Genomic DNA, 22,074 nt, shown 5'->3' with positions numbered 1-22,074 from the left:
CCCTGCCATTTCCTCCACGTTAACCCCCACGACCTGCAGGAAGCAGCAGTGACTCTGCTCACTTCCCTGCAGCGCCCTGTAGAAGCCCTGTGATGGCCCTCATCGTCTTGTGTCACTGCTACTTGTTCCAGTGGTCCGGCCTCTCACCAAACTGGGACTCCTCAGGGAGAGCAACTGTCTCAGTTCCTTGGATCCCTGGCATGCAGCAGCATAAGTGTAGATGTCGAAAATATGGTTGGTGGTGCTTCCCAAGGCTGACTTTAGGCAAAAGATCCTTGTTGTTACTTGATTGCATTTCTGGACTTCCTATTGACAGTTATTCTTTTTCTGGGGACCTCGTACATCATCATTTCTTTTCTCTGGCTTATGACTCTGTCCTTTTCATTTGGAATCTCTACTCTGTTCTTCTTTTCCCCTTGGTTGCTTGTTCTTCTTTTTTCTCATCTGTTTCCTGGGAACTTTGATGCAGAGCTAAAATGTGACTACAATGGACAATGTGTAGACCTTAAAAGCTGTTTGGGGAAATATTTCTGAAGAGGAAATACTTACAAAAAACTATCACTCACTCCTCATGACTGCCAGCCTCTCTGGACCGTCCTGAATAGTGATCATCCCTGGTTCTCTGGGAACCCACACGGCACCACCCTTCGACCAGACAGGTGGGGTCTATCTTTTTCTTTTTATTTCCGGGAAGATTAGCCCTGAGCTAACACCTGCCACCAATCCTCCTCTTTTTGCTGAAGAAGACTTGCCCTGAGCTAACATCGGTGCACTTCTTCCTCCGCTTTATAAATGACAAGCCTGCCACAGCATGGCTTGATGAGTGGTGTGTAGGTCTGCACCGGGGATCTGAACCGGCGAACACTGGGCTGCTAGAGCGCATTGTGCAAACTTACCTGCTGTGCCACCCGGCCAGCCCCAGGGTCCATCTTTTTAATGCCAATATTTCTGAAGAACTATCATTCACTGCCTCTAAGAGCATTTCTTGAAGAAATCAGAGAAGGTGACCGTTAGATAGGCAGTGGGTGAGCATCAAAGGCAGGACTGGACAGGACAGGAGCTGATGACAGAGGCATTGAGAATTGGGAGAGATGAGTTGTCAATGGTGGCAACAACCCATGAGAATTCCTCAGAGGTGGATAGCAGAGAAAGCAGTAAAAGGTTCAGAGGAAGAACAGGAAAAAGTAAAAGACTGGAGTGGTGGAAATGAGCAACATTATCCCAGAAAGAGTGTAGACTGAACTGCTGTGACAAACACTCCAAAACGTTCAGGCTTATATAGAAGCTCTTTTCTCTCAGCACGGTTGTTTACAGGTGGGGGGGTGCTACGGACCTGGTAGGCAGCTCTGCCATCCTTGCCAAGTGCATCCACTTATGAGTCTAAAGCTCTTGCCATCTCCCAGCTGATGGGATGGAGAAAAGGGACCAGGGGAGAACACGCCCAGTTGCTTGAGGGTCAGGTGTATGTGTGGTGCACACCACATCCACCCACAGCCCATTTGGCCAGAACTTTGATGCCTGGCTACACCTACATGCAAGCAAATTTTCTTTAGCCAGGTAGTCATGTGCATCTAAAAATCTACTACTACAGAAGGAAGGGAGAATTGAGTTTGGGGATAACTATTCCTTCCTGATAGGACTAGATACAATCAAGAGCCTTAAATGGTGACGTGCTGTACTTTAAGGAGAAGAGTTGGCCAGACATAACTGAGATTGGGAAATGAAAAGCTGTAGATGTGGGTCACTCTCTCTCCTAGCTAGAATTCTGGTCCTTAAGAAACACAGATTTTGGATTTATTATATAATACCAAAAGATTGTGTTCTTTCTCCGTTTCTTGAAATGACATCGCTCCTCTTTCCTTTCACTGTCTCAAACTCTTTGTCCTTCATGTACACAAAATTCATGCATCCTTCAGGGATCCCCCCTCCCCCCCAACAGTTTCTTTCCATAATATAAAGCTCATATTATTTTCCTTCCCTTAAGGCTATCTGTTATACTCTTATTGAAAGTGAGATTTCTTTCCATTACATATTGTCCTGTACTGTTTTCAAAAAACTTTCCCAGGTGTATAATTTTTGCTTCCTCCTAAAATGCTGTAATTTTCCTGGGGGCAGAACCACTCTCTAACTTCTTTTGGATTCTCTCTAGTGCCTGGCATGCTACTGGGGAGAAAGAGCAGGTGTCCAATGGACATTTATTCATTTGCCTTATTTGCACAAAAATCGATACAGAAACTTCAGGTAGTGGATCCTGCAAAGATCTGAGAGACAAAAGCTAACCTATCAGTCTCAGATAGGTGATAAATGGAACGGATTCAAGAACTCAAAGATCACATAAGCAAGTGTTGTGGAAGGAAAAATGTTTTTTGTTTACAAATCTTGCACTTGATGGAGATTTTACTTAGTTGCAAAGAGAGCTTTGCTTTTATACAAGTATGAAGCTCTGACTATGGGAGATAATGATAGGTCTTTAGAGCTGAATATAGATTACTTCGATGTATCCAGAATCTAAATAACCAGGAAGCTCCATCAGCTAGAAAAACAAAACAAAATAGAGCAGGTCAAAGACTTATTTTAAAAAGGTAACTTGCAAGAGGTGTCAGGTTTGACTTTGTATCTATCTGTATATCCATTTATCTTTCTATACTAAATATATATATATTGCTGGTGATTACCATTAATGTACTGTAGGTTTATACCATATTTCATAATTGATCTTTTAAAAAATAACTTTGGATTGTGTTAAAAGGCTTAATTAATGATCTTCAATTGAGAAGAAGATAATATAAAATCATGGAACTTATTATGAAATTGTGTTCTTTTAAGTGTAATTGTTGGGATGATTCTCGTTCTTAGAAATTAGTTACGCCTGATGGAAAGATGATCATGAATTCTCCCCTTAGGCCTTAGTTGCCATTGAAATCCAATCTCTGTCTTTACGTAAGTTGCTAGTTATCAAAATAACATAAAGAGACGGGGCCAATGGGAAAATATAAGACGGAAGAACAAATCCCTAGTTTATTTATTAGGTTATACAAAATACTCCAGGATAAAGTAGAGTAATGTTTAATATGCAAAACTTACTTGATCTTTGTAAATTTTAGCTTATAAGTTGACACCGCAGTCTTCGGCGCCTGTTTTCTGTTAGGGTAAAGTTATTTAAAATTTAAATATTAAAAATAATTATTTACATAAACTTTTACATTTACCTTTAATATTCAGTATAAATTGCAAAATAAATGTAGCCTAAAATGTTTCATACAGTGGTACTGGTGAAAGACGAGAGAGTGATGTTTGATGGATCCAGGTTTCCAGCTGCGTTTCTGGTCTTTTAACCCTCCTACAGCACTTAAGCTGGACTGTGTGTATAGCTCCTGGTTCTGAATAATTTCTTCCCTTTCCAGAGATCCAGACCCTTAGAAAGCGTCAGAACAGTTCACATCTGTGTGAATTTGTTGGGCTATGATTGAATCCCATCAAAGCAGGTAGTTCCTGTTAGTATTAATATTATTATTGCAATCTGCCCATTCTTCCTCCCACCCTTTTCTTTTTTCAGAGGTGGGTACTTAAAGTTAGTCTTATGTACTGAGTTCTACCAAAATCAGTCCATAGAATGTATTACTGTTCTGTGAGAATAACATGCTTTCACTGTTCCTGAGGAACGTGCAATTTTAAGTTAATTATAGATGAATTTTGGGTCTAATCTTGTGGCTTAGATAACCTGAAAAACTGAAAAGTGACCAGTTAAATAAATAAATAGGTCCTAGTGTAAAGCAAAGAGTTAAAGAGTTTCTTTGGCAGTTGTGGGTTGTGAATCTGATGATCTTTACAGGCGTGTTTGTTAGACACTGCTAATTTAAGTTGGAATTTGCCAGAGTATTTACAATTTATCAGATCTAAATTATATATTTGTGTCATGTTTTATTACTATGTTCAATATAATTGTGTCCTGATAGAATATGAAAAAAGACTATTTCTCTCTATCTGAGACACTTTTAGGTTTGTTTTCATTTTACTATTGATTTCCAGGAGTGCAAAATAACACCTTCTGTCACAGCATGTACAGTCTCGCACAATTTCTCATAGGCTGCCACAACACTGAAGTCCGTCAAAGGCACTGGACTCCAAAAACATTATCTAAATAATGAGTTTTTGTTTCCCACTCCTTTATAAGATTAGTTGAATAGAGCTCTCTGGTGGAGCCATGACTCCATTAATCAGACTGAAATTGATCTGATCAATTCTGGACCTCGTTTTTGAGGGAGGAGATATTGGTAAACCAAAATGTTGAAGAAAGATGCTAATTTTTGATCTTTTAGGTTCAGATAAATCGAGGAGTGTATATTAATTTTGGTCATACTCCTATCCATGGAGGTAGATATTCATGAAGTGTCGTATATAGAATTTTACCGTTAATGGAAAGGCAGGATTAATAAAGACATTACTTTAAATAAATAAACTTGCCTTTGACCCTTATTTGGCTGCCTTTAGGGTGTGTGTACATGTGTGTGTTTTCTAGTAGGTCCTTCCAAATCCTGAGCTTTTTTGTTGTAAATAATGTTTCTGTTAAAATTACCAATTGTTTAAGAACACTCTTTTCCACACTGGAGAGAAGAATGGAAAATATTACGTAGAAATAAGTTCTCAAGAGGCAGAAAAAGGTTGTCTGCAAGCATTGCACGAATCGCTGTCTCCACCTAGTGCTGGCCTTCAGGAATTGAGCTTCCAGAGTCCTTGCTGACACTGTGAAGTTCTGACTTGGTTGTGCACACGTACAGTCATTGTAGGTGGGCCTGCTAGTGCCATTACAGGTAGGGGTCTGTCACCTCTTCATTTATAGAATAGCACGTTAAGAGGTCTGTTGCTTTTACATAAAAGTTCATGCTGTGCTGGAACTCTGCAGCCTAATGGCCTTTGCTCTGTGTGAATGTTTCTTAACACTCTAAGTTGAACTTGACCAGCTCGATTTAAAGACACCATGATGGGCTGAAGTTATAAGGCACAGCAATGAGAAGGATGAATTCTTCACCAACAACCTGTCCTTCACCTGACAGTGGTATCACTCCACGCATCAGACCAATGGACATCTAAAAGCTCCATTGACGTGGAGGCCCTGGATTTTCATGGAATTTATTTCATACCCTCTAGCACACACTTGGGGACTGCCAATTTTGGCTACTAGCATAGGAGAAAACCAGGAGAAAGTGGTTTCATGGAAGTCAACTGAAGTGAAGAAAGTGTCTTAAGCAGGAAGGGACGGTGGTTTGTTAGACGCTGCTGTTAGCTCAGTCAGGTCTTAAGAAACGACCTTTGGCTTGGGGAATGTTAGACCCAGATGGGGAAGCTTCACTGGAGTTCAGAGATGAGAGTGTAATTGGAATTGGGTTAAGAGGGAAAGGGAGGAGAAGAAGAGGAGATGAGTCTTTTAAGGAGTTTGGTGTAAGTGGACACGAAGAAGTAAGGCAATAACTGGAGGTGGGTGTGGGGTATAGAGAAAGTTTTTGTTTTTGTTTTTGTTTTTACCACATCAAGCTGTCAGACATTATGCAGATAGAATGACCCAGAAGGGCAGGCAAATTAATAGTTCGGGGCAGGAACAAAGTTCTAGATGGGAGAGGATAAGGATCTAGGCACGAGCAGAAGAGTTGGCCTCAGATGGGAGCACAGACGCCTGTAGGGTAGCGGGAGGACGGGTTCTGTGTTGGTAAGGCACGGGCCTTTCCTGCCACCGCCACCCCTCAGTGTCCAGACCCCAAGAATTTCCAGCAAGCTTATGGGAACTCCAGGCCCTTGAACGCAAGGCTGAATACTGCAAATGGTTCTGGTGGGGCCAGGCGATCTCAGAGGACTTTCAGACTCAGATGACCATCATGTGTGGTAGAAAATTGTGAGAGACGGCTGCTCCTGTGTCCTTATTCATTAATCAGTGACTCGTTATGTCAATAAATGTCCATATTTCATTTCTAGGCTTGATATTACTTAGCCAGAGTGATTATTCTCTTGCCATTATGTTAAATATTATTGGCTAATATTGATTTAGGAATTGCAAGTCTTTAATTTGAAGTAAGACTGCCATGTTACTTCCTAAATTATCAGTGACTGACTTTATGGTGAAGTTTATCTGCTCTTCAGGGAATGAATTAGCTAGTTTTCTACATCTTTATGGTTTAGAACATTTTATATTGCATGAAAATGATCTATTCCATGACCTGTGAAGTTACGTGAGCAAGAGTATGTTTTCTGTTTCAAGTCTATGAGTTTTAAAAATTAAATTCGTAAGAATTTTTGCATTTATTAACATATGCATGCATAATACACTCCTTTAATCTTCTCTATGCTAAATATTTACCTCAGTTTTCTTATGTGGTTTGTATTATATTTTTATTAATCTAGATTTATTTGCAAGACATTTGCTATTTTATTTTTTATTTGAAGAACATTTCTTTGAACAATTATACTGATGTTCCATTTTCTAAATTATTTATTTCTATTTGAATCTTTATTATTTTCTTCAGCTTTTTTCCATTGGACAACTATATATATATAATATATATTAAATATATATTTAAAATAAATTATTGAGTTGAATGTTTTATTAATTTCCTTTCTCTATTTAGCTCTTAACAAATAAGCATTTAACATTATGAATTTACCTTTGAATGTAATTCTAGATGTATCCTTTAAGTTTTCATGATCATTATTTTTGTTGCTTTCTAAAGAGATGTCGATCATGCTGTTTTTTTCCCTATCTGGAAATTAGTATTTTGAGAGAGAGAATGTGTTTTTTAAATTATCTTGTGGTTGAAATTGTAAAATTTAAACTTTCCTTTATATTTAATTTTATTCTGCCATTTGCCACAAATTGTGACTCATTCAATTTTCATTTTAAAATTGTATTGAAGTTAATTTTGTTAGTATGTGGTGTGTTACAGATGTCCAGGAATTATTGAGAAAGATTGCAATTTATGTAAATCAGTGGTCATATTACACTTTTCTTTATAGCGGTCCGATATTTCACGTCCTTACTTATTACTTAAACACGTTTCCCTGTAGTTCATCATGTGTTGGTCATGTGACGATGTCTCCCACAATAACTGCATCTACTTCGGTTTCTCTTTGAATGTCTGAAAACTTTTGTGTGATTTTTTTCAGTTGTGTTGTTATTTATGCCATTCTTATAAAATGACTCTATTCTACTTTACCTTTTGCCTCAAATTCCACTGTCAATTATACAACATGCCAATTTTTCCTGAGTTTTAAATATTTATTTTTTCATTTTAAAATTACTTTCCTTTGTGTCTCTTGTGCACAGTAAGTAATCAGATTTGGGTTTTAATTCACAGTCTTTGCCTCGTTCATGGAAATACTCAATGACGATTCTGAAGTGATATTTACCCTTGCTAACTTCCTTTTTGTCTTTCATTTTGTTTTAGGTGGGCCATAAAACATGAAGGGACCAAGAAGCCAGGCCAGTGGAAACATTCTAGAGTTGAAAATCCTCTGTGGAATAAGCTCACCTACATGTGGCCAGTCCTTCCTAGCGGTCAACTCAATGAGGTGGTATCACTCGTAGATGGAATTGCAACCTTAGATGGGGTTGCTGCTTATGAGAATCTCCTGCAGATTCTGATTTGCAGTTGTTAGTGCGAGAGATCAATTAACTCTGTTGTTCAATCAATTAATCAGGACGATGCATTTAAGATTTCCATTGTGGAGATGAATTTATCTATTTCTTCTGGTGGTCTGTCAAATGTTACTTTATGTGTTTTGAAATTTAGTTCATAGACACATGCGTTCAGAAATATTCTCTCTCCCTGGTGAATTGAAGCCTTTATCATTGTGTAGGCTCTCTCTAGCTCCAGTAAAAATCTCAGTTATTCAATACTAATAGAAATGTGTCGGCTTTTCCTGGTTGTTTGCCTAGTATATCTTCTTTCTATCCTTTTACTTTTTATATTTGTATATTCTTCTGTTTTAGGGGGTCTCCACTAATCAGCATATGGTTAATTTTCAAATATTGTCTGAAAGTCTTTCTCTCTAAACTAAAGGATTTAGTCTTTTCTACTTATTGTAATAACAGACATATTTGGATTATTATTTGCTTTTTATTTGTCCTGTTTTTTTCTCTGTTTCATTTTTTCTCCATTCTTGTATTCTTTCAGATTGACTTTTTTCTCACATTTTTCCCATCTACTAGTTTGGAAATTATATCCTCTTTTTCCATTCTTTTTGTTGTTGTTGTTACTCTGAACATTTTAGCTCACATATGTAAATGATCAAAATCTAAAGTTAACAAATATATTTGCTCTTCTCTGAAATAATTGAGAACACTCAAATACTTTAATTTCAATCTTTTGATTTGTAACTTATACACTTTTATTGTCATATATTTTAATTTTATCTTTTAAAAAATTTCCACAAGATATTAACGTTGTTGTATGTAGTTAATGTTTATTTAAATTTACCCCTAATTTTTCCTCTTTCTTCTTATAAATCCTTTTTACGTCTCAGTCCTTCCCACGGGGTTACTTTCCTCTGCCTAGCACTCTCTTCTTTCAGTTAGTGGTAGCAAACTCAGTTTTTACTTACCTGAAAATGTCTTTATTCTGCCCTCATTCCGAGAAGGTCTTTTCACTTAGCAAACTGAAGGCGTCAGTGATGATCTGACATCTGCATTCCACTGTCGTTGAGGAGCCGGCTGTCCTTCTAAGTGTTACTCCTTTGCAATAATCTATCTTTTCTCTTTGACTGCTTTTAAAATCTTCTCTTTTCTGTGATATTCTTCAGTTTCACCATATTATGTCTGAGAGAGGATTTGTTTCTATTTTTCCTCCTTGGGGTTCTTGAATCTGTGGATTGATACCTCACGTCATTTGTGGGAAATTATCACCTATCATCTCTTCAAATATTCTCCCTCCTGCATCCCCCTCTTCTGTATAGAAAACTCTGATGAGGTGTACGCTAGACTTTGCCGTTTTGATCTCTGTGTCTCTTAACCTCTCTTTCTTATTTTCCATTTCTTTGCCTCTTTATGATGCATTTTGGCATGATATTTTCAGACATTTTTCTTTCAGATTATTAATTTTCTCTTCATCTTTATCTAACGTGTTTTAAACTCCTAGTGAGGGTCGCCTGGGGTATGAATTACCAGCGAAGAGTGTTTTTCTCTTCCACACAGAGAAAAATGTTTGAGTTGGTCTGTTTTACATGCAACTACCTGGAGAGCTGTCTCTCTGGTTTGCTTTTTCAATGACATTTTTCATATTGTGATTCTTGTTTTATGAGGGGAGAGGGTCTCCTATTCAACTTCCCACCTTGGCTGGACCCTGAGATTTGCCTCCTGTGCCCTTCCCCGGCAAGACCATGGAGGCAGAAGCTCACTGGGGTTTAGAAAATCCCCTTAAGGTGACCAGGTGTCTTTTAACATTTACCTTGAAGATAAAACCCAGCTTCAACCCTGTGTTTGCCTCTGGGGCTCTCGGGTGTCTTGCTTTATTGCTAGGGCAATGATTTACATCCTAAAAGATTTTTTAAAAATATTTTATCATGATTTTTAAAAAATCGTTTTGTCATATTTTCTGGTCTCAAACAAGTTTTTCCTTTCTCCTCAAGTCACAATTCCCTATGAATCCTCACTGATTGAGTCAATGACTCTCAGCACTGTAGGGGCCTGAAACCAAGAAGTCATTGCTTAGGATCCCAAAGATGCCCTTCTCCTTAGACTGTGGTGAAGCAACAGTCTGGACTGAGGACAAGTGCCCGCAGATAGACCCTGGGCCCCTTTTCCCAGTGGTATATGGTTCATTGAACTTTCATCTACACCCAGAAAACATGTTGGGGACAGGAAGAGAAGGAGTGTATCCAGGAGCAGTTCTGTTAAGAAGTGTGAGCCTTCAGTTTGATTGAATATGTATCCAAAAGCACAGAGCTAAAAAATAAACAAAGGCTTTCCCAAATTGGAAGAAACTGGGACAGCTCTAACTAGAATATCAAGTTTCCTACCCACCTAATCAGACGGGGGGTAGACAGGGATGTCTCATAAGGAAGTGTACTTTCTTATATTGGGACAGAGAGAAAATTATGATTATTGCAAATTTCACAGATATTGTGCTTACATTTTTAACCTCATATACAAGTAAAGTTATTCAGTTAATTAATTGATTTAAGCAGTGAATGGTAGTTTCATTAGGAAACCTAAGTTAACCAGGTTCCTTTTAACATTTACCTTAAAAAAATAATATTTTTCTAATAGTCTGGGATTTGACAACTAAAAGATCTTAGGACTGAAAATGGACTATCCAGGTTCTCCAGCCATTCAAACAGAACTGCAGCTTTTGGGTGGAGTGAAACAGAAGTCTCTCTACTCCAACAAAAGTCTGGCCCTCACTTGTAAGCTGAAGGGAAAGGAATAAGGCACTAAGTTAGCTAAAGTGAGACAAATTGACCATACATCTCAAAATGACTCAACCTGAGGGTCCTGCTTTTTCTTGAAATGTTTGAGGAAGAGAAGAAAATCATTAGCAATCAGGGAGCTCTGATAGTTCTCATTTAAATTAAGTGAGAGCTCTCTATTTCACTAAGGTCTCGATCCATCTTCTCTGATGCAACCATATCTTTCTCCAGTCCCATGTCCACATAATTAATTTTTTACACAAAAAGATGGTTTTATCAGTATATAGTTAAATGCAATTAACATTTTGCTTGGAAAGACTTTCCATATAAACAAACTGCGATTAGAAAGTGTGACATTCATGGTTGTAGGATTCAGAACACTCTGTTCCTGTAAGTGTCTCTACTAACTTCATTCCAGATCTAATCTTCCAGCCTCGCTACTTATCTAACCATTATTTATTGTATATTTAGGCAATGCAGACAGAGCAAGGACAGAGGTAGACATCATCCCCGCCTTCATGGCGCTCACAGTTTAAGAGGTATAGGCTGTGTGTCTAAAAGGAAGGAACCAGAAGAGAGGGAGGCAGACTTGAAGAAGGACAGCAAAGGAGGAAGAGGAAACTCACAGGGAAAGTTTGGTGCCCAGAAACCAAGGCCATTGTTGAAGCAGCTTTCAGTCACGCGGCCAGCTTGAGCAAGGTTAACCAGGCCGACTGCAGGATAGGGCCTAAAAATTGTCAAAATATCGAGTCTAGGAAAACCATCTAAGAAACTCTATCCTGAGTGAGACTCAAATTCCGCTAATTCCTTGACAAGAACCTTTCAAAATAGACTGATGACCAAGGGAAGGTTTAGGGAAATACGGACAATGGGAATTATTTTGGGGTGGCCCAGACTATGTTAAAACAAGCTGTTTACCTCTCAGTGGTGACAGCTGCTCTGAGAACTGATTTCGTGCTGTTCTCACTTTAAAATATTATTCATCCGAAAGGGCAATTGATACTATGTTTTATAAGCAAATAGCATTTCATATGTCTTAGGATATCAGTATTTTAAAAATATGTTAAAACCTAAAAACAAAAGATGAATGAATTATCTTGGTTTATCCTGTGACTAAGTTCACTGGAATAATTTCTAGGAACTCAAGTTATTTTCTTACCCCTTGGGAGAAAAGTTGTAAGTTGAAGAGTGGTCATTGTAAATGCTTAAAGGTAAAGAGCAATGGATTTTCATAGTCAAGGATGAAATCAGTGCAAAAAGTGAGTCTGAAGAGACTTAAGATTTTGGAATGAGCCACTGGATAGTGATTTTAAAATTTCTAAATTACTGAGTGAAAATACATCTATTTGGAGGGGCCCATGTTAAACAAAAGAAAGTTAAAAGTGCACATTTTATGAATCTGTTAAGAAATGATGATAATTAGCTGTCAATATAAAGGGAAGAAAAGGAGTTGTAGGAAAGCCCAAGAGAGGAAACGGAAACGTCTGTTAGTTTATTAATAACACATTGATGCAGGAGGGCAAATTTGACTAAGAAATTGAGATCACTGAGTTAGAGAGAGAGGAGGAAAAGGAGAGCAGGATTAGCAGCGTCAGGAACCAGGCCCCTCAGAGGTCTCCTGACTGGGCTGTGGCGGAGCCCCAGCACAGAGAGAACCAGCAAAGAGACGAAGGGAACCCAAAGTCCCAGCGGGGGGAGTCGGGGGGAGGAAACAGCTCTCCAGCCAGTTTAATCCAAGTGTCTTTTGTCCTTGATTATCCTGATGCCATATTTCTCTGTTCTGTGAAGGAGAAAGCGAAAGTGCCTGAAACATTAGAACAAGATTTAAAGTCCCTTAAAGGAAGAGCTGCCGAGGATTGCTCATACATCTGGAAAGTTTTGAAACCCATGATAATTCTTCATCTCTTTGGTTGGGTTTCTGTGATGTTTCATATTAAAAAAAGAAGACCCTTGGGCTTCCATCATCTAACTGGAAAGTGAAGGAAGCCATCTGAAGCCAGCAATGCTGCCGGGGTGCCAAAGTCACGTCTGCAGTGGTTACCATGTGTCACGGGACAAGTTTTGGGAGTGAAAGGATCTAAAAATAGCTAGGAGCTAAGACAGCACATTTCAGACAAGTTCATCAGAATTCTAGCATGCCTGGGATATGGAAAAAATCTTAGTTCCACATCCTGACTATGAGCTGGCAGTTCTCACAGACTAAGCTCAAGGGAGAATCCCGTTTCTCTTGCCTTTCCTTCCCTGGTTCAGAAAGACAGAAAGGGGGAAACATCAGCTATTTTACACCAAGACTTCAATGTGACAGTAACTTTGTAATGAGAAGACTATTCTCTGTTTCTCCCCCTCCTACTTCATGATCATTTATATCTAAAACTAGTGCAAATGTTGATTTGCTCTGAAATGCTTAATGAGTTACAGATCAATCCCAAACTCACTTCCTGAAGAAGTTAGGCAGTTTCACTGCTCCATCACCCTCATGTTAATAAACCCTTTGTACAATAGGAGAGTTTCCAGTGAAGACAGACAATGAGTTTGTGCTAAGCTTTGGTATCTCTTCTCAGTAAGAGTAGTGAGAAAAAGTGACGCCATGTTGCTCCATTTCTAATAATGGGCACATATCCAGATACACACCTTGTAGTCTGCCCTTTATAATTGAAATTCCAGAGAGGTTCTCAGTGAAGGTCAAGGATTTAATAAAACTTCATTACTTGAGATTTCACTTATTTATAAGTGTGGTAAGTTAGCCTGATTGTATGTCACTGTTATGAACACATTTACAAAGCAAAACATTATATTAAAAAATAAAGGAAAACACGTTAGACTGAAAAACACTCTACTCATATTTTTAAACATTTATTTATACTGCTTTTCTCCTAATTAAATGCAATTAATGTTATTTACTCATTTCAAAAAACAAATGAGAGCATTATGATTAGATGCCATTTCAGAATATTTAATCTTCACAACTTCCAGATAATGTTTCAATTTATTTAAAGCACATTTTCCTGAACTTTGTGATTGTTTGTATAATTGCAAGATTCTAACAATGTTTCAAGGGAATATAAGTTAGTGAATTATTACTTCTTATACTAGCTTTTAAATAATGTTCCCCTTCCGTAAACTAAAGGCCACGTGTCTTGGTCTTATTGGTCTACATACCAGCACGTTTAGAGGCCCTATCCTGGGAAATTTTAAAAGATGTTTAAAAAGATAACCCATAGGACAATGAAGAAATCATAATGAAAATTTTAAAAAGAAATATTTAGAACCAAATAAAAATGTGTGAGATGCAGCTAAAGTGCAGTTGAGGGAAATTTCTGACCTTAGACACTCATATTGAAAAAGGAGAGAGGCTAAAAATTAATAGGCAGCCAACCTGAGAAGTTAGGAAAATAACAGCAGAATGAACTCAAAGAATTGGAGGGAAAAAAATGGTAAATTAGAGGAGAAATCGATACAATACATGATACACATAAAACAGAGTCAACATCATCAAAAATTGGTTCTTTTATATGTATATATATATTTTTTCTTCCTTTAAAGATTGGCCCTGAGCTAACATCTGTTGCCAATCTTCCTCTTTTTTTTTTTCCTCCCCTAAGCCCCGGTACACAGTTGTGTATCCTAGTTGTAAGTCCTTCTAGTTCCTCTGTGTGGGACGCCGCCTGAGCGTGGCTTGATGAAGGGTGCTAAGTCCCCACCCAGGATCCGAACCAGAGAAACCACAGGCCGCCGAAGCGGAGTGTGCAAACTTAACCACTCGGCCGTGGGGCCAGGCCTAAAAACTGATTCATTTAAAATATTAATAAAATGGATTTACCTGGCCAAACTGATTAACAAGAAAAGAGTAAAGGTAAATAATATTAGGAATAAAAGAAATACATAAGTATAGATGCTGAGAGATTAAGAAAAATAATAAAAGGATATTGTAAGTAACAGAACACTAACACATATTATAACTTAAATAAATAAAATGGTCAAATTCCTGGACAAATGTAATTTAACGGAATGGAATCAAGAAAAAATGGAAAGCCTGAATAGTCAAATAATCAGAGAAGAAATAGAAGCAGTAGTTAAAATCTCCCCACAAAAAGACACCTTGATCAAAGAGTTTCACTGGCAAATTCTACCAAACATGTAGGAAATAAATATTTCAGATTATTACAAAACAAGCAACACTTCCCAACTCACTTCATGAGGCTGGGATAAACTCGATACAAATACTGTCGAGGATAATCTAAGAAAATTACACGTTAATTTCATTGATGAAGAGACATATACAAATCCTAAGGAAAACATTAGGTAAATTCAATCCAGCAATCTATAAAAAAAGATAATACATTCTGACCAATTTGGATTGATCTGGAATACAAAATTAGTTTAAAATTTTTAAAAATCAATTAATGTAATTAACATATAGCTGATGAAATGATAAATAATCATATAAGCACATCTCAACAAATGCAGGAAAAAGAGCTATACATGATTCAACACACATTCAGGAAAAAATATCTTAACAAAATGGGATTGATAGGAAATTACTTAACTTGCTACAGAGTATTTATATCCCAAACAGACTTTTAAAATACTAACCCAGTTGACCCTTAAATGTATATGACACAGCAAAAGGCCAACAAGAGCCAGTTTCCAGAGAAGAATAACAAGGTGGAGGAACTTGCCCTACCCAACACCGAGACTTACCAGATATACACAAGGCATTGGAGTCCTGTACGGGGACAGAGATATTGACAAATTGAAGAGACCAGAACACACAGAAACAGACCCCAGTTACAGGGAATTGTGATATTTTACAGGACGGTTATTGCAGATTAATGGGGGATTAATTGCTGCCAGGACAAGTGTTTGTGCAGATAGAGAAAAAAAGACAGAACTCGGATCTTGCCTCACAGCGTCATCTCTGCCCACCCCTCCCCTCACTTACTCTTCTTCCACAAGTGCCTGCTTCTGTGAACGGCGGTGCCATCCACGCAGTTGCCCAGGCTACAAACCTGGGAGCCATCCTTGCCTCCTTTATCCCCTAGATGTCATGTTCGGACAATCCTCAAGTCTGATACATACTCCGCCCCATCCTGTTACGCTCCCCTTACGTCAGTTGCTACTCCGACTGCAGGTCTGTTACATGGCATTTCTGAGTTAGTTTCTCTTCTTCTGTGCTCCCATCACACCTCGTGCGTACCCTGTCGCTATTATGCTATTGTAATTGCCAGTTTATTTCCAGGTAAGTTTCTGAGGACTCGCTAGAAATTCCTTGAGGAAGAGTATCCTGTCTTGTTCATAGTTTTATTTCCAGCGTCTAGCACTGTGCCTGGAGTATAGTAAACAATTAATAAATATTTGAATAATTCATAAATTAATAAATAAATGAATGGATATAAAGTAACTGAATTCTGAAACGTCGGAAATTTGTTTAAGCTTTATCATCTCACTTGGTTTTTCGGAATGTTCCCCGAATATATTCTTCTCTGCCAAAGAGGTTTAACTTAAGAGAATGCTATTTCATGTTGTAAAACCACTTTTCACACATTGTTCTTTTCTTCATGTTGATTAAAGATATTTCACTCATGAGCAAAAAACATTCCAAGTGCATCCAGCTCTATTTTTATAGAGTAATGTTTCTCTGAAAGGGAATAAATCCTCCATGTTGTAAAACAACACAAGTTCTACATACATTTAAAAAATCACTATCTGTCCTCTTTATTCAAATAAAACATTAATTAGAATTGTCTGGAACATCTTAGGCACCCATTACATGTTCGATGAATGAATGAAAGGTGAAAGGGATAAGCAGTGTGTTACATACTTTTTATATCTAGAAATGACTCGTCTTACTTATTTGTGATCAATTTTTTTGCCGTTTCTTCCTGAAGGAGTTTGATTGGCCACTAGAAGGACTTCTTGTTGCAAACAGCCCTCCCCTGAAGAGACCTGTTTGTAAGACCCTGGAGCTGCACGCCCCTGTGAGACTCCGGGTTGTGCGGAATGGAGACAAGAATAAAAGCAGAGCCCTTAGTATAACCGGTCCAGACATCTCGCCTGGGCGGAAAACGCAGTAAGAACGACTTGGTCATGTTTCTCGTTAAACATACTCTCTAGTTTCTACAGATTTCTCTCTTCTTGATTATGGATGTTTTTCTGGGAGAATTCTGTGTTTATTTTTTTAAAAAGGGCTCCCATGTTAATATTTGGACATGAAATAGATACTAAGCTTCATTTAGTCTCTATGTCAGGAACTTAATTTGAATTGTACTGATTTAGTGTAGGCGTGGGAAAAATAATGAGTTAGAAATGAGTAGTTCTGATTAAAAAAAGTTTTATGATCAGTGTCTATTTTGAATTAGCATTTTGTTTGAGTTTTATTAGTGCATTTTGATATAGCTGACCTCACAAATTGCTTCTTAAATGTAATTTTGTAATTCCTTATTGAAATCATTATTATACACAATTATTTGAGATCTTTGGCATATTTAATGGATAAATATAGTTCTCAAAATATAACTTTATATAGTTTATTTCCTTGGCTTGAAATCACTCTTTAAAAGCTTATCCTAGAAAAACATCAGTCTGCACTTTAGCTTATGTTATGAGATTGGGATAAAATCTTCCCAAGCAGCCAGTATTTCTCCAACTTTGGAGAAAAATCGCCTGCTGTGTTTTTGTTGCATTTTATGACAGGAGGAATCGTAGATCAGTGCACAGCTCTGATGCACAGAGTGAGTTAAACACGTTGTTTCTCATGTTATTAGCAGCGATATGACCTCTTGACCTTTCTTTGGAGATGTTTAGAATATTTGAGGCTGCTGATAATAGTTTAATATCGCTTTCTTCACATTGATTAAATATACTTCATACATCGCTGAGCAATGAGTAACATGCAGATCGGCTGTCCACTGAACTGCCTGTAAAGATGACAAAGTAAAAAGTTAATCTTCAAAGTAAAGTCAAGCCTGAAATTGAAATCTTTGACGCATACATTTTCTAATTAGCTCATTTTGCTACATGTAAAATGTGAGGGTGATGCCCTTAAAGTGGAATATGACTTTTTTTTAACATCCAAAGTTAACAAATAATTTCTGTCCCTTCCTACATTTATTTTTTCTTGTTCTATATCTTTGTGGCTCCAAATTATATACAGATTTTATCTTTTCACGTTAATGTTTTTAAATGCATGGTTCGATCAGGTAATCCAGACATAATCTGAGAGCTTTGTTAATTTGCACAGCTATTTTAGCAGACGGTCTGTGAAACTCTCCGCTGTCTGTGTTCGTGGAGTAGTGTGTCCTGGTTAATGAGATACTCACTTTGTTCACTACATCGGTTAACTGTGCCCAAATAATTAAAATACACTGGCAGACCCTGGATGCTAAAACTCTACTAAATGTAGTTTAATTTTTCTTGGCTGATTCAGAAAGTTTTCTACAGGATCAATAGCATTTTCCCCCTGAGCTATAAGTAAGCAGTGGTAGCAGAAGGTTCAAATGGAAGGAGTTCTGGCTGACATCACGGGGCGGCTTTCGCCCAGCTCCACAGGGCGCTGTTCACTTTGTCGTCGACAGGAAGGGCATCGCAGAGTCCTGCAAGGTGGAAGCGCGGCTGTGCTATTTTAACATGTCCAAGTTAAATAGTTCCTCTTCCAGAAGAAATAAATGCTAATGGCATACGGGGTGCAGTACCTGCATTAACCTGAAACTTATTTGTAAGAAGAAAGACGGTTGTGCTGTTAGTGTCTTTACAAGCAAAATCAGGCTACACTGATAAAATACACACCCATTTTAACCAAGTCCTGCTCTGGTAGCATGCTGTCCTTGAGTTAGTGAATAATTCATTCCAGGCAGCTCTGAGGAGCCACTGTTGTTGTTGGTTCCTCCATCCACAAAGCCAGCGAAGATCAAACAGCATTTGATCATTACTTAGTTGATCATTATCTTAGTGGGTAACGAGATCCTGTCAATTAGTCTTGATAATGGTTGTCAAACTCATATAAATTAAGACCTCTGTGGTTTCTTGTGTCACTGGTGAATTTCACCTCTCAGAACCATAAGTTAAAGAAAATTTTATAAGTGATACTTTAAGGAATTGTAAGAGGAAAGGCTCAATTTGAAGCTCTAAAATGAACTTTAGATTGTAGATAATTTCAACGAGTAAGTTGTTAGTGAGCTAAGATGCCTGGACTCACTCAAGCTCCTCATATAGCTTTAAGGCCCTGATAACCTGTCCCTGCGCATTTCTCTAGCTCCATCTCTTACCAACACTTGCCCGGTTCCCACTCTTACACCCCCTCCACTCTCAACACCTCCTCTCTGCCTCGATGATAAAGGTCTTTCAAGGAGGAGTTTGGCCTTTTTTTCTAGCTGTGACTCTGAGCTCCCCACTCCCAAGTTGGCTCTGGTTTCTGTGTCCTCACGTGCTCTGAACGCCGTGGGCTTCCCATCACCACAGCCCACCACTCTGCCTTTGGCTGTCTGCTTCTGTCTCCATCAAGGAGCCAGAGAGCAGGGGTGGTGTGCTGTTCTCCACATCTGCGCTGTCTGCTGTGGAGTGTCGCGGACAGTGTGTCCTGGTTAATCGAGTGCTAGGTCACTTTTTCACCATGTGATTTAGGGCCAACAACAGGCCCTAAATCAGCGTTCACTGAATGACTGAATGAATGAATGAACTCTACCTGAGGATCATTTTGAATGAATGAATGAACAACTATATTTGAATAGTATTTCTTTCATTTAATAAAATATAGAGATTCTACAAATACACAGAATAGTTTTCTAACTTGAAAATTTGAAGAGATATATATTCCAGTTAAAAATCCTTTTTTATGATCGTTGTTTATTTCTCAGTTTAAAAATTTTTAGGTTTTGATTGACAACCTAAACAATATATGAGTAATATATGAGTAAACATATGAATATGAACAATATATGAATAAAACTTCACAGGAGAAATGAATGTAATCTGCATTTTCTTCAAAGTTGATAAGTTCACCTCTCAGAGTGCTCAGCATTCATAGAAGAGGATTAAAATATTGAAAATTTATTTTCTTATGTAAATTACTCATAGTATAAATTTTTATGAAGTTTAATATTTAATTATGATAGTTTTTGAAAGCCTATATTTTAAAGAAAGGCAGATTATTTTAGGGCAAATCATGATACATTAAAACCTCATAATTTTTTCACACATTTAAAGAAGTTGAAAGATAATTGACAATGTATACTGACATGTCAATCAAATCTTGGATCATTTGTTTCAGAAAGGTTGACATCGAAAGGAAGGAGAATGTGAAAAGCTATGTCACTAAATATTCTGAAACAGAAACACACCAGACTGAATTTCACCAATTTTTGGAGAGGTAAGTACCTACTATCCTAATGCAGAGGCATTTTCCATTCATGTGGCCGAATGATGTGTATTATGCACAACACAAAATATATATTTACCTACATAAGAAAACAGTTGCTATGTAATGATTCTTGAGTTTTTAATCTGTGAAATATGTCAACTGTGTGAGTCCATGAAACCAATGCTAATTAATACATTTTCCCCCCAAATTTCAAGGCAATTTCCCCTAGCTTCTGAACTACCAACTGTGTAAATACAAATTATTGCCATTTTTAAAAACATATTTCACAATTTTTCAATAGTTTTCTTTGGTTTATATTTCTTTGAATTGAGGGCAGGATAGTTATCTACTTTAAACCAATTTTTAAATGTCACTGACCTCTATCTTATTTGTGAAATATGTCATAAATTTTCTTTTGATCAGTATTTTCCTACCCAAACAAAAATTATTTCCATAGAATTTGATAACTGTTCAAAGCCAGTGCACCTAGTATAAATATTTTTGCAAAATATGTCTTGTTGAATATGAGGGGGCAGTCTTACAGAATTTAAGGGAAATTATGCTATCCTCTAGTTATTTGATAATTCATACCAAATAGTTTTGAGGGTCATTTTTTTATTGATGTTGATCCTTCCATCTACAAAGCCAAAGGCAGATCTAACAGCAAAGTAAGCCCCGTTTAAAAATATCAGGTATAGAATGCTTCTGTTGATACCCAAAGTTGCAGGCAGCGTGGAGCGGAAAGACCACTGGATTTGATTTAAGCTCAGGTTTGCCATTAACGAGCTGGAAAACTTGGCAAAGCGCTGCCCTTCTCTGAGTCTCGTTTTCCTCCTTGTGAAACAGGAGAGTTGCATGGAGAGCTAAGAGGAAGGCAAGTAGGAATTCGATTCTTTTCAGTGTCTGTTGTGTTCATATCATGAGCATCAACCAGTGTTGGATGTTCTGCAGGAGATTTTTTTAAAAAAGACGAGACAGTCCTTGCTGTTGGGAAACTGCTAGCTGGTTGGGAAGACAGTTTGCTTACTGAAGCAGTCAGACAGCCACACGGGGCAGTACTTGATTGTACATAAGTGAAAATGATCAAGGGATCATTTTATAAATAACCAGCGAGGAGAGAGAACCTTGTGAGGGGCAGCTGTCAGGCAAGGCCACATGCAGAGGAGAGAAAATGAGAGAGATGCAAAAATAAAGAGATATAAAGAAGAAGAAGGTAGATACAAAGACAAGCCAGCAGGTACCCATAGCTTCTTGCAGGTTTTGTTACTGTTTTGAAATAACTGGAAGAATGTGGTGGGGCTCCTGGGAGGGACGACCTGGTGAGCGAGTGGAGAGGGAAGGCTCCAGGACAGCAGAGCTGTAGGCGTCTGCCGGCCAGGAGACAGCTCCTGCCCCCTCTCAGCGCATCCTGGGTCTTGCGGACGTGCAGCCCTCCGGGAGCCAGCTCCACCTGGTGCTCCTCCGTCACTGCTGTCCTGAGAAAGCAATGTCAGAGATACCACCCTGCTCTTCTGGACTCTGTAAATCCACGCAGGCCCCGTGGTACCCTTCCCGACTCCTGGCATGAGTCACGGGACTTTATTTCGAGGCCCTTTGGCTCCACGTAACGGAGAAACCCTGAACTGGCCTCTCAGCACCTCCACCTCTGGCTCCTCCCTTTGTGGATCTAGGATCTCGTGACTCTGATGATGCCTCTCAGGAGGCTGTGTGGTGGAGCAAAAGATCCAGAGAGGTTCCGCTTTGACTTTCAGCTCTGCTGCTTACTAGTCACGTGACCTGGGCAAGGAACTTAACCTCCAGGCTCAGCTTCCTCCTCAGCACAACGGGCCTCTCCGAAATGGCATGAGAATTGGATGAGGGGTAGACCCGAAGTGCTTGCAGTGCAGGGCCCGTTTCAGTAATGTGTGGCTGACTCTGCGCCAGGCGCTCCGCAGGTGTGCACACGTTTAATTTGTCAGATAGCCTGTAAGATAAGCACCGCTGTGTCCGTCTTTTACCGACGGGGCAGATGAGGCTCAGAGAAGTTAAGTACCTTCTCCAAGGTCATGCAGCCAGTCCACTAGAGGGGGGCGTGTGAACCCAGGCAATCCCACTCAGGCTCCACACGCCTTATTAGGACCTCAGAGCCGGTTCTTTCTCTCCTCTCCACATTTACGTGGGCCGGCACATGAGCTAGTTAGAGGAATTAATGCAGAGGAAATGGCTTACCCCCATCCTCTCCAGCCCGCCTGCATGGCCCAGTCGAATTCAGCCCTATTAAAACTAGAGTTTCTAAAAAGGAAGGAAGAAACGTTCACCAACCATCCACTCCTTCTGTGCTCCCGCAT

General features: G+C 38.6%; 1 protein-coding gene across 7 annotated transcripts in view; it reads left to right on the top strand.

Annotated features, from left to right (window-relative positions):
- Nucleotides 1-22,074, top strand: part of DCDC1 (doublecortin domain containing 1) — a 444,094-nt gene that overhangs the window by 358,018 nt on the left and 64,002 nt on the right. For all 7 annotated transcript variants that reach the window (XM_070274958.1, XM_023646546.2, XM_070274959.1 and 4 more), the window contains 3 exons: nucleotides 7,434-7,557; nucleotides 16,281-16,462; nucleotides 19,658-19,756. In XM_070274958.1, the coding sequence (XP_070131059.1) occupies nucleotides 7,434-7,557; nucleotides 16,281-16,462; nucleotides 19,658-19,756 (405 nt within the window). The remainder of the gene's footprint in view (nucleotides 1-7,433; nucleotides 7,558-16,280; nucleotides 16,463-19,657; nucleotides 19,757-22,074) is intronic.

Source organism: Equus caballus, chromosome 7 (assembly GCF_041296265.1).
Source record: "Equus caballus isolate H_3958 breed thoroughbred chromosome 7, TB-T2T, whole genome shotgun sequence".
Classification (NCBI taxonomy): domain Eukaryota; kingdom Metazoa; phylum Chordata; class Mammalia; order Perissodactyla; family Equidae; genus Equus; species Equus caballus.
Note: the sequence above shows the minus strand (reverse complement) of the source record. Positions and strands in the feature narration are given on the sequence as shown.